Here is a 13665-nt window from a genome sequence, read left to right as displayed (position 1 = left end):
CTAAAAGGTCTGGCTGGGTACGCGAGTGGTTAAAGTTGAGGAACGAAAAAAGTGCCTTCAACAACATATTTGCTGAACTTCGTCTACGTGACCAAGAAGAATTTAGATCTTATTTAGAACTTATCCTATCTTTCACCCCTATCTCAAATTGTGTTTTAAAAATTCCAAACGCTAGAAAATCCATTCATCGAAAAAAAAGTACAGAACTATCATGTCGGTGCCTTTGATCTCGAGAGAAGTGAAGAAAAAAACTTTAGACTCTTTACCAAAAAAATGGTAAAGAATCGCAAGAAATAATTTCTTTTTCAAGAATTTATACGTCTTTTTTTCTTTAAAAGAGTGTAAATTTTTTACATCATAAAGACTTGATTAAAAAATTTCAGAAATTTTGAAATAAATTAATGTAATGTAACCACGCCTTATATTAATACGCTAAAACGTGTGTTTACAACGTTCTGTAAACAAAAAATCTAACAAAGCTCTACAAAGCCTCCTCTTCACGGCGTTGAACCATCGTCTTTCTGCACCTCATGCAGATTTCCTAACCCTAGGAAATTTCCTACCACTAGACTTTCAATCCATAGCCCAATTTCCCTAAAGTTGTCTTATCAATGCGCAAAAGCATATTTGGGGGAAAATTGTTTAGTTATGCATTATATTGTACGGCGTTTTGGTATTCTCCAAATATTAGAATATAAGAAAACGAAAGCTGGATATTGTTTGTTGAACAATTTTTGAACAATTTTGACGTCAGTTTTATCATTTTGTTATGTTTTTGATTATACATGGTTGTCTTTACAATTGAATATCTTGAGTTTCACTTAAGCTTTTGAAACAAAACTTTCAACAGCGCTTACTTATATGCTAAAGATTAATTCAATGTAAAAATACGTCAAAAATTAAGTTTAAAACATGTTTTTTTTGAAAACGTTTGTCGGTAGGAGTGGAAAAAAAGGTGAAACTTTTGCATAATCACCAGGAAATGAAAAAAACTGGTAGGGACACAGCAATGTTTTTGCTATTGAAAGTTAGCCCTTTTTATCAGTAACAGATTGGCAAAGTTTCGTTTTAATTCCAAAAACCGTTTAGAAGTTAGATATAATTTAATAAACACAATTGACGTAAAAAAATATCGCTTTTTTGCATTCTGGTCCGTAAAATAGACATCTACAAGAAAATTTCGTACAGCAAACAAGTAAATTCGTAAATTTTAGACATAGTGCTACATGATGATATATGTTTGCACGTGCCTCTACGACTGTCATAGTTTACCTCCCCCAGCTCCCGGACTAATATGACTAGGATGTTTTAGTGTATCAAAAATGTAAGAAAAAATTACCTTGCCTTCTCTGTAAGATCTTTCTTTATTCACAGTTTCGTCTCACTTTCTTGGGTGCAAAACTTGTTCAAAGGAATGAAAGTATTTGTAAAATTTAATTCTTTGGTCGGTTAAATGACATATATCCTAAACGAAAAATTGAAAGTTCCATTATGAAAAAGACACATCTCTGATAAAGTAAACAGTTAACATCATTTTGAGCTACCCGCTATTTTTTATAAGAATATCTTCTATAAGAATATCAGGGTGAAAATTGGCCAAATCGTAAGAATACCATAAGAATACCACAAGAATACCCTAAAGGGTGAATTTCACAGAATTTGGTAAGAATACAGTCATTTTGTATTTGGTTAAAAAACTGCTTCCTTTGTTAGAGATAAGTTGAAGCTTTGAGGAATTTTAGCCCCAAATGTTCACTCAAAAGTCCAAAACTCTCAAATTGATCATTTCTCATGTTTGTAAAAAAGTCAAGTCTAAAAAAGTAAGAATACGTTAAGAATATTTCATCCTCAATTTTGACAATTTCTTAAGAATACTTGCCCCTCATCCACAGTAAACTATTCTTATAAAAAAAAGCGTGTATACAAGTAAAAAACAAATTGGTTCCATTTTTTCAAGATTTTAACCATGACTACTTTACTCTTGCAGGAAAACCAATATGGCGGCAAAATTTCACAGTTTTACTCACAGATATCTGTAAAGCCCGAAGGGCTAGATAGGCAACTTTAAGCTTTCTCCAGCAAAAAAAAAGTGAAGCAAAAATTTGACTTTTTGAATTTCGTGCCGATGGGTAGGATCTAGCATTTTAATTGTTTTCGGAGCGCGAGATCAAAAAAAGTAGGCGGCAAACGCTATTTCACATCTCTCAAACCAGTGAAATTGCATATTTCAGTGGTCACGTGACTCTGGTAGGAAATCCTTCCAAAGATGAGCCTCACTTTTTGACCAAGGCCGCAAATCTAGCCCTTCGGGCTTTACAGATCTGTGGTTTTACTCACATACGTCTAGGATTTAATACTGACCCCATAGTGTACAAGGAGGTTCCAATTTCCACCTAACCCTAAAATTCCCACCCTCAATCCAGACTCCCAGATCCCAGCTAAAAATACTATCCGAACAAAACAAAAAATTCTTACTGTTTAATGATAAAAAGGAGAAAAGTTTAGTATAGTAAAAGAATTATTGAAAGAACATAAAATTTAGAAGAAATTATAATTAAATTGGAAATTAAAAAAAACTACCATTAACTTTTATCAAAACACCAAAAATTCCACCTAATTAATCCCTACCTTAACTTGTTTCTCTCACCTAAAACCTGAAAATTTCCAAATCCCACCTGGAAATTTTCGACCCAAAACACCAACCCCCTCCCCCATTATTCTTGGAAGGCAATTTTTTAATTTTGAGATTTTGGCACCCCATCTCAAAGTAATATATATTTGTCAAAATGACGCGAGGGAAGCGAAGTCGAAAATCTTTTGGTATTTTGTTATTATTTTGGCTAAAAACTATTAATTCTACGGTGTAAAAAAGCAAAGGGACGCCAAAATTAGTAATCAGAGGTGCCTTGGGGGGGGGGCTGTTCGGCAGCGGAGGTGGCAGCATATTTGTCTCCTCAGCTAAAAAGTGGTTTAAATTGCTCTTTGTAATTCGAATCTTTCTCTAATTCGAATAAACTTTTTGCTCCTTTGAAGACCGATTTAAAGAAAGTCCTGCCAAAGCATTGGGTCAATCCATACAGGGGTGGACATACATTTCCAGGGGGTAATTAAAGCAGATTTCCGGGGGTCTAAAATAGTGTTTGACTTTCCCGGGGGTAAAAGACAGATTTTAGTTCGTCCACCGTCACTTTAAGGTATGAAAAGAATTTTATACTTGATAATGTAAATTTTTCTTACCAAAAGCTTCGTATTTTATTCAAGAAAATATATGTGTTTTTAAAATTTATATCGATGTATGAAAAGTAAGTCAGGAAGTCAGGAAGAAAAGACACTTTCTTTTATTCTGCTACTAGCAGTTTCATGCCACTTTGGTGACAATCTTCAGGCAATGATAGAATGTCAGTCAGGAAGAAAAGACACTTTTTTATTCTGCTACTATAGCAATTTCATGCCACTTTTGTGACAATCTTCAGGCAATGATAGAATGTCAGTCATCAGAAAGAAAAGACACACACTTTTTTATTCTGCTACTATAGCAGTTTCATGCCGCTTTTGTGACAATCTTCAGGCAATGATAGAATGTCAGTCAGAAAGAAAAGACACTTTTTTATTCTGCTACTGTCAGTTTCATGCCACTTGGGTGACAATCTTCAGGCAATGATAGAATGTCAGTCAGAAAGAAAAGACACTTTTTTATTCTGCTACTATAGCAATTTCATGCCACTTTTGTGACAATCTTCAGGCAATGATAGAATGTCAGTCAGAAAGAAAAGACACTTTTTTATTCTGCTACTATAGCAGTTTCATGCCGCTTTTGTGACAATCTTCAGGCAATGATAGAATGTCAGTCAGGAAGAAAAGACACTTTTTTATTCTGCTACTATAGCAGTTTCATGCCACTTTTGTGACAATCTTCAGGCAATGATAGAATGTCAGTCAGAAAGAAAAGACACTTTTTTATTCTGCTACTGTCAGTTTCATGCCGCTTTTGTGACAATCTTCAGGCAATGATAGAATGTCAGTCAGGAAGAAAAGACACTTTTTTATTCTGCTACTATAGCAGTTTCATGCCACTTTTGTGACAATCTTCAGGCAATGATAGAATGTCAGTCAGAAAGAAAAGACACTTTGTTATTCTGCTACTATAGCAGTTTCATGCCACTTGGGTGACAATCTTCAGGCAATGATAGAATGTCAGTCAGAAAGAAAAGACACTTTTTTATTCTGCTACTGTCAGTTTCATGCCACTTTTGTGACAATATTCAGGCAATGATAGAATGTCAGTCAGAAAGAAAAGACACTTTTTTATTCTGCTACTATAGCAGTTTCATGCCACTTGGGTGACAATCTTCAGGCAATGATAGAATGTCAGTCAGAAAGAAAAGACACTTTTTTATTCTGCTACTGTCAGTTTCATGCCACTTTTGTGACAATATTCAGGCAATGATAGAATGTCAGTCAGAAAGAAAAGACACTTTTTTATTCTGCTACTATAGCAGTTTCATGCCACTTGGGTGACAATCTTCAGGCAATGATAGAATGTCAGTCAGAAAGAAAAGACACTTTTTTATTCTGCTACTATAGCAATTTCATGCCACTTTTGTGACAATCTTCAGGCAATGATAGAATGTCAGTCAGAAAGAAAAGACACTTTTTTATTCTGCTACTATAGCAGTTTCATGCCACTTTTGTGACAATCTTCAGGCAATGATAGAATGTCAGTCAGGAAGAAAAGACACTTTTTTATTCTGCTACTATAGCAGTTTCATGCCACTTTTGTGACAATCTTCAGGCAATGATAGAATGTCAGTCAGGAAGAAAAGACAGTTTTTTATTCTGCTACTGTCAGTTTCATGCCACTTGGGTGACAATCTTCAGGCAATGATAGAATGTCAGTCAGAAAGAAAAGACACTTTTTTATTCTGCTACTGTCAGTTTCATGCCGCTTTTGTGACAATCTTCAGGCAATGATAGAATGTCAGTCAGGAAGAAAAGACACTTTTTTATTCTGCTACTATAGCAGTTTCATGCCACTTGGGTGACAATCTTCAGGCAATGATAGAATGTCAGTCAGAAAGAAAAGACACTTTTTTATTCTGCTACTGTCAGTTTCATGCCGCTTTTGTGACAATCTTCAGGCAATGATAGAATGTCAGTCAGAAAGAAAAGACACTTTTTTATTCTGCTACTATAGCAGTTTCATGCCACTTTGGTGACAATCTTCAGGCAATGATAGAATGTCAGTCAGAAAGAAAAGACACTTTTTATTCTGCTACTATAGCAGTTTCATGCCACTTGGGTGACAATCTTCAGGCAATATGTATGAAAAGAAATTTTCCAAGTTTTTATTCTGCAAATTTCGCCATTTTCCAGGGGGTATCCACACTTTTCCAAGAAATGTTTTTTGACTTGTCAAGGTTCGCCCACACCCTATGGAAATTTAATGGAATGGCCCAATTCCATTCTGCTTCAAATAGAAAAACAAAATACTAAAACTCCACAAAATAAGTTAAAAAAACGAACGAACAAAATATGTCAATGTAAGCATGCATCAACATCAAAAAAGTAACAGTAAACTAACAGACTCTCTTATTTGTTGTTTTCTCCCTTTTTTTGAATCTTTTCTCGATTTGTTTTGATTTAACATACGTCATAAATAAACTTTGGCATTCTTTGGGAAAGAGTTTAAGAGTAACTTTCATTTTCTGAAATACTGACAGTCAATTCGTGTTACCGTATTACTTCGAATAAACGCCCCCTTCTTTTAAACGCCCCCTCGAATAAACGCCCCTTCTCAAAGGAAAATTATTCCATAAACGTCCCTTCGAATGAACACCCCCTCTAGGGGACGGGCGTTTATTAGAAACTTGTGACTTGTATACTTCGATACAAGTTTTGATTAGGATTGAAAAGGAAGATTTTAGTCTTTTTTGGACCCAGATCAGTTTTGATGCAATTTTAATCGCTGACCCAAAGAAATTTGCACTGAAATCCTGGTATAAAACTAAAACAAAGAGTAGATTTGCTCTAAATATTCGACGTTAGACTCAAATGATTTAATTCATGATATGCACCACTTGAGAGTCTTTTGAGAACTTTTGAAATTTTCCACCCAATACGTCACTTAAACAATAGAAAAAGTGACGTATTGGGTGGAACAAAACAGAAAAGTTACATAATTTCGTGAAGTCATTGCACTGGTGCATATCATGAATAAACGTCCCCTTCTTTTAAACGCCCCCTCGAATAAACGCCCCTCCTAAAATCGAAAAAATAAACGCCCTGGGCGTTTATTCGAAGTAATACGGTAATTCGAAACTCTTTTATTCAAATCTTTCTGTAAATTTGAACTCAAATGATTGTTCTCTCCTCCAGTTGTAAAGTATTCCGTAATCTGAATCTCTCTATAATTCGAAGAGAATTCTTGTTCCCTCGAAAATCGAATTAGAGAGTCACTTAGAAGAGATTGAGGTTTTTTTAAGTTCGTGATTTCGTGATTTAAGATTTTCAAGTGCGTGATGTCATGATTTAAGATTTTAAAGTGCGTGATTTTGTGATTTAAGATTTTAAAGTGCGTGATTTCGTGATTTAAGATTTTAAAGTGTGTGATTGCGTGATTTAAGATTTTAAAGTGTGTGATCGCGTGATTTAAGATTTTAAAGTGTGTGATCGCGTGATTTAAGATTTTAAAGTGTATGATTGCGTGATTTAAGATTTTAAAGTTTGTGATTTTGTGATTTAAGATTTTAAAGTGTGTGATTTCGTGATTTAAGATTTAAAGTGTGTGATTTCGTGATTTAAGATTTTAAAGTGCGTGATTTTGTGATTTAAGATTTTAAAGTTTGTGATTTTGTGATTTAAGATTTGAAAGTGTGTGATTGTGTGATTTAAGATTTTAAAGTGTGTGATTTCGTGATTTAAGATTTTAAAGTGTGTGATTGCGTGATTTAAGATTTTAAAGTTTGTGATTTTGTGATTTAAGATTTTAAAGTGTGTGATTGCGTTATTTAAGATTTTAAAGTGTGTGATCTCGTGATTTAAGATTTTAAAGTGTGTGATTGCGTGATTTAAGATTTCAAAGTGTGTGATTTCGTGATTTAAGATTTTAAAGTGCGTGATTTCGTGATTTAAGATTTTAAAGTTTGTGATTGCGTGATTTAAGATTTTAAAGTGTGTGATTGCGTGATCGGAGGAACCAACGTGATCGTGATAGAAAGGAAATTTAATTCGTGATAACGTGATTTAGAATTTTTTTGAGTGATTATGTGATTTGAAAGGTGACTTGGAGGGCCTTTTTTTTTAATAAAAACCTTCTTTCATTATCCTATTTTTAACTTAGGATGTTCTTAAAAATGTTTAAAGTTGTATGCCAGTCATGTTTGTTGTTTACCACTAACTATTTTCCTTAAATATCACTTCATACTACACGCTTTTTTTTTTATAAGAATACACTTTATAAGAATGTCCATGATGAAAATGGCCAAAAAATTAAGAATATGCTAAGAATATTACCATCATAGAATTTTGAGACGTATGTACTAAATGTTAAATCTAGTCTGAATTAGGATCCTAACCTAAAGAATGCTGTAAGAATATTTTAGGATGATTTTCCCAAAAAAGTTAAGAATATCCATGATGAAATGGATTTACACCATTCTTATAAAAAAAAAAGCGTGTATCGTTTTCTTGTTGTACACGTTATTTTATTGTAAGAACATCCAAAATTTTTGAAGCCTGCGGATGTTCTTAACTTTTTGACTTTTAAGCCTAAAAATGTTCTTATCATGTTCTTAATTTCACCATTTTGTGAGTATTTTGGTCGATTTTCCTTTAAAAAGGAATTGGGTGTTTTAGACTCCGCAAGGCTTTAAAATGTCATTAACTTGTTCTTAACATTTTGGCTATCGAAGCCTTATGTTCTTATATAGTTTGCTATTATTAAAAAAACGTGTAACTTATAAGTATTAAGAATTGTTTATTTAGTAGAGTGATAGATGGTGATAGTTTGTTGGTCAAAATATTCAGTTTTTTTTACATAACTTTTGGTTGAGTGAACCGATTTTCAAGTTTTACTGGGTGTGCGAGTATTTTCTGAAAGTAACTTTTTATTCAATCAAACATAACTTCTGATCTAATGAATCAAATTTAATAAATGACCCATCAAAATTTAAGTTTATTTTTCTTTTTTCCAATGAAATAGGAATGATTCTTTTAAAACTTTTAGCCCTCGAGAAAATTATTTTTAAAGAGAAAAAACCTTTTTGTGGCACACCCGGTACCAAAAGTTAAGTTAATCTTTCCTCTGTAGAATCAACAAAATATCTTTAATCTTTAGTTCACAATATCTTCATAAAACTGTATATATATTTTTATTTTTTTTGGTGCAATCGGGTAAATTGCGGCAGTACATTATTGGTAAAAGTTATGCCTAGTCTAGTCCAGTCATTACAATGAAATCAAGAAGTTTAAGCCATAATTTTCCGAGCAAATTCTGATACTCTGTGCGTGGCACGTAAGCACTTTAAATCCGTTTGCCCCGTAAGAGATTATGCTCAGGTTGGATGACCGCTGTGACCTTCTTCATTCAGATTTGGGTGAATATTAAATGAACTTTTGAGCATTATGATTGGCTAAATCAAAACAATGACTCAAATTAAAAGACCAAAATTAGAAATAGAAATATTAGAGCTCAGTCGCTTTCACTTTCGTTTTCAAACCAAAGACAACTCGGTTTTGATTGTTTTGGCTGAATAACCAGGTCAGATTGTCACATTTGCCACATCCCTTCCTTTGGATATGCGCAGTGTGGACGATCTGTTTTGAAATTGGGCTCTTCCACAAAAAAATTGAATATGGGGGGTGGAGGATATAACAATTTTCAGTGATTTACCCCCCGGACAACCCAAACTACTCCCGGACAGAGCAAATTTACCCCCTGGACAAGGCAAATTTTGATGATTTTTCGCTACCCCCGGACAACATATCCTCCATTCCCCATGTACGGACATTTTTTCGGAAGAGCCCATTATCGAAGTCATTGAGTTTGAACTCCATAAAAAAGAGTTTGTTAAATTTGGCGGGTTAATTCCAAAGATTGTGGTGGGTATTTTATTTGGCAGATTTCAAAAAACTGTCAAATTTAAACCCCGTCAAAATGAATACAATTAACGTATTTCCCATACCATATTTTTCCAAGGTGCGTGGCCCTGTTACAAAGTCCCGTTTGAAAGTAAAATCTATCGCCAAATTTCGAAAAATGCGCCAGGTGAAGATTAAAGCGCTAGATTCAATCCTATCATTCAAAACGCGGCGCAAGGTTTTAAAGTTGACTTTTAAAGTCAATGGTAGAAGTTCATCGGAAGAATGAATGATGATAATGACCAAATTCAGACATTTCTTAATAAGATTCAAATTTGCTGAAATTGACAACTTTCAGTTTCATCTTTACAACTTCACAGAAGTATCGTATTTTTATTCTTGGAACAAATCTTATTTTTTCTGCTTTATATGCTTTATTACGTGTTCTGGTGCCAAATTTAGCGACCGTAGTGCAGTGGTAGAGTATCCAGCTACGGTGCGCGAGGTTGTGGGTTCAACCCCCAGCCGGGTCATACTAAAGTTTCCCAAACTGATACTTGATGCCTCTCTGCTTGATGCTCAGTAATTAAGAGAAGGATCAAGGGTAAGTGGAGCAATCCAGGGAGAAAGAGGTGCGCCCTCCCCTACCTTCGGGTAGACAGCTATCGAAATAGGAGCATTCGGGTCGCCTCCGACTGCGGTCGCAGACTTCTTAATTACAAGTGTCTTGGTGCCAGTATTTTTCAGTATTATTTCATTCTTTTTCAAGACTGGTAGATTTGTATTGAATATTTTTTTCCGAAGTACATGTTTTTTTTTATAAGCATACAAAAATCCGAAAACAGGCTCAGAGATGCTTAGATCGAAAGCTTAATAAGGCTGAAAAATGCTTGAGGGGATGCTTAAATCTAAAGCATAAATTTAGGGAAATGCTAAAAAACGGTCAAATTCCAGCCAAAAAAAGCCAAAATTAGGAAAAAAACATTTTTCGTAGGCTCAAGTAATGCTTGCCATATGCTTAATTTTTCCCCATATCTGAGCCTAGATATGCTTATAAGTGCAATGCTTATAAAAAAAAAACATGTATAAAAAGAGACTTTCTTAGGCTAATTTAAACCCTGGAGGGGGGGGTACTTTTGCAAAAATGGGTACTGGGTATGTGCGGACGATAAGGGTCGGTTTTTTTACCTTCCAAAGTCTTTACAAAAATCAGAAAAAGTAGTCCCTGTAAGGGTCGGAAAATTCACGATTTTCAGGAATTTTTTTTAATTCGAGAGAAAAAAATGTAGAAAAGTCTCTCTGAGGGTAAGACATTTTTCGAAAATGGAAGAAAAATTTCCAAACTTTGGTCCCTTTAAGGATCGGTTTTTGGAGTTCTCGCCCGCACATAACCCTAATCCGCCAACCCTAGTACCCCCAGGGGCGTCCATCAGCAACGTTGATAAAGCCTGGAATACACGGGGGCGAGGTTGATGAAAATCTTGCCTTGACCCAGTAGTGTTCTTGCGAACAGTCATTTCTCTCTAATTCGAATCTCTATTGTTCGAATCTCTCTATAATTTGAACTAAAATATTACTCTTAAAGTTTTTCTCTTCTGTTTCAGTACAAAGTCACTGTTACCCATCGCCGTGTTTGAATAATGGAGCGTGTTTTGAAAGTCAAAACGGTTACGTTTGTCAATGCACGCAAGGCTACATGGGACGTATTTGTCAAGGTATAATAAGTATTGGCCTTTACATCATAGATTTATAAATCCCGAAGAGCTAGATGTCAAACTTTTGCTGAAAAGTGTGCCGTAGTTAGGTAGGAAATCCTACCTAGGTCACATGACATTACAATAGAATTTCGGCGCTTGACCAATCAGAAGCTTCGCGGGTTTTCAGAAATAATAGCGATAATATTTTTTCCGCTACGACATGTAGCCCTTCGGGATTTATAAATCTATGCTTTATACCAATACTCTGAACACAGTTCCTTGATCCTGCCACTCAATGTGGGTGAAAAACATTAAAAGGCTAATTTCATTAAATCATAAAGGATCGAGTATTGCTATCTATTAGGGTACCACTTAAATTTTAAAAACTTCAATCAAGGTTGGTAGATATAGCTTGGTCCTGGTTATATAAAGGTCAGTGGGCATAAGTGGGTTGAAAGGCATTATGGGTAATCAGTACAATTGGTCTAACATCAAATATTTTTTCGTATGATTTTTCACCCAATTAATGATTATTTAGTGTGCAATCAGTCTTAATGCTTTCTATAAGACTTATTTTTCAGTTAAAATGATCGACTTTGGTGAAAATTTGAAGACAATTGGATAAACCATTCTTGAGAAATTCAATTTTTAGTTTTTATCATCGATTATGACGTCATAATCAGTTTTAGCAGTTTTTTTCGCGAAAATCAGCGAAAAAACAATTAGGTTACACATCAGATTAGAAACTACATCATAGTATTCTTCATGTTCAGTCATTTGTTTGGTCGTTTTCTGTCGGTAATGCGATCTAAAAATTATGGTAATTCTAAGACATGCCATAACTTACCCAAGCAGTTCGAAAGTGAAAGATCTCCCATCCTCGTGACATTGGCCAATCATATTTTATCCCGCCTGGCTCTTATTACAAGAAAAACAATTATTTAAGTTTAGATATCGAGTTATAAAAAGAGTCGATATTTTTAGTGGATAAGCATGGACTCTAAAACATTCTAGGCCATCCGGCCCGGCTATCTATGAACTGAAGAACGGGGCATTGGAGAAAGCGGGGAGTCAAACTGGGAGCCGCTGGTTTGAGGTGCTTACTCCTTAGGCCATTATCGGAGAAAACTTCGTCGGGGAAAAGTGACGAAATTTTGGCCAAAGTGACGAATATTTTTTCCCGACGAAATTTTTCCCCGGCCTTTATGCGTTTACCAACTACCAGCAAGTGACGAATATTTTTCCCCGACCAAAATTTTCCCCGACGAATTTTTCCCCGATAAGGTAGCTCCATATAATTATATTTTGAAAATAAACAGCTAAACTTTTTTCCCAATAAACGTTTTCACAAGCATTCTCAAGTTGGTCTAAAAAAATTACAATTGATATTCGTTATGTCTAGCTTTAATGTCTAAGCTCCTTATAATAATATACTTTTCTTCTTTCAATTCAGAGGAGAAACTATGCCACAACAACCCATGTTTAAATGGAGGACGTTGCCATGAGATTGATGACGTTTTACACTGCAAATGCGCTCTCGGATTCTTCGGCCGTATATGTGATAGTAAGCTTGATTTTTCTTAGCTAGCACACAAACGTTCTTTTAACGTTCATGTAACGTTATATGGACATGGTGAATATAAGATAAACGTTGAAACAACGTTGTCTGCTAGCTGGGTTCTCTCCTTTTTTTAAAATCTGTTTCAAGATATTCATAACTTAATTTTGTATACGAAAGTATTAAGAATTTTATCGCGAATCAAGAACATGAAATTTTCGTTAATAGGCCTCTTTTTTATTCAATTTCTTTCACTTTCCTTTCGGGTTTTTGGCCAATTTTCAGATTTTAATTTTTTCGCGAAAATAAATCCACGCTAAATTTATTTGAAAAGCCCAAGATATCCCGGTTGTTTGCCGATATGTTGTTTCATTGTTTAAATTCAAAATAAGTGGCAAACACCCGGTATTTTTGGCTGCTATATGGCACTAATTGCTCTGCAAGTACAGCAAATTCTTGTCAGAGCATATATTTTTTGCATGCTGAGAAAGTAAAGTGACCACATACTTTTGAGACAATCTTTAAATAAAAGTGTCAATCAAATTTGAAAGAGCTAATTAATGTCTTTTTAAAAGTTTGTTTACATTGCATAAATTATATTTTCCTCGACCAACAAATACACCTTTACGACTGTAGCCGCCAATTGCCGCGTGGGCATTTTCTTGTCTGCTTTATCCCACTAAACTCGATCCAACCCTTTTTTGGCACATTTTTCTATTGTCTATAGGTGCCGAAAAAGGAATGGGACGGCTTTAGTGGGATGAATCGGAAAAAAATACCCGCGCGTCAATTGGCGGCTATGGTCGAAAAGGTGTATAGATCATAGAGAAGTCACGGCAGTATTTTATAGAACGATTGTGACTTATTCTTTTGTTTTTCTCCTCCACACAGTCAACGTTTGTGACCACAACCCCTGCCGCAACGGAGGAACGTGTATGCCGGCAAGTAATGACGTTGGCTACGCGTGTGAATGCGTTTTCCCGTACCACGGACGTCAATGTGATGGTATGTATTTAATGAAAACAGAAAATCTTTTCCTGCATAATTATAAATTTTTGATGTTCACGATGTAATCTTTTAATAACACCCGAAAAACACCGGACGTTTGCCACCAGTTTTGAATTTAAACAAATGAAATTAGTGGCAAACGCCCAGTGTTTTTTTGTGATTTCTGTATAAAAGATTACGTCATTAATATCAAGAAACACCCGAAAAACACCGGGCGTTTGCCACCAGTTTTGAATTTAAACAAATGAAACTGGTAGCAAACGCCCAGTGTTTTTCGTGTGTTTCCGTATGAAGGATTCTGTCGTTAAATGGCATACAGGAAAA

General features: G+C 35.0%; 1 protein-coding gene across 2 annotated transcripts in view; it reads left to right on the top strand.

Moving 5' to 3' along the window:
* Positions 1 to 13665, top strand: part of LOC136819605 (fibropellin-1-like) — a 151692-nt gene that overhangs the window by 112373 nt on the left and 25654 nt on the right. For both annotated transcript variants that reach the window (XM_067075846.1, XM_067075845.1), the window contains exons 13-15: positions 10683 to 10793; positions 12229 to 12339; positions 13225 to 13338. In XM_067075846.1, the coding sequence (XP_066931947.1) occupies positions 10683 to 10793; positions 12229 to 12339; positions 13225 to 13338 (336 nt within the window). The remainder of the gene's footprint in view (positions 1 to 10682; positions 10794 to 12228; positions 12340 to 13224; positions 13339 to 13665) is intronic.

The sequence above is a fragment of the Clytia hemisphaerica genome, unplaced genomic scaffold, assembly GCF_902728285.1.
Source record: "Clytia hemisphaerica strain Z4C2 unplaced genomic scaffold, Clytia hemisphaerica genome assembly, whole genome shotgun sequence".
NCBI classification, from domain to species: Eukaryota; Metazoa; Cnidaria; class Hydrozoa; order Leptothecata; family Clytiidae; genus Clytia; species Clytia hemisphaerica.
The sequence above is the reverse complement of the archived record's forward strand: the minus strand, read 5'-3'. Positions and strand labels throughout refer to the sequence as shown.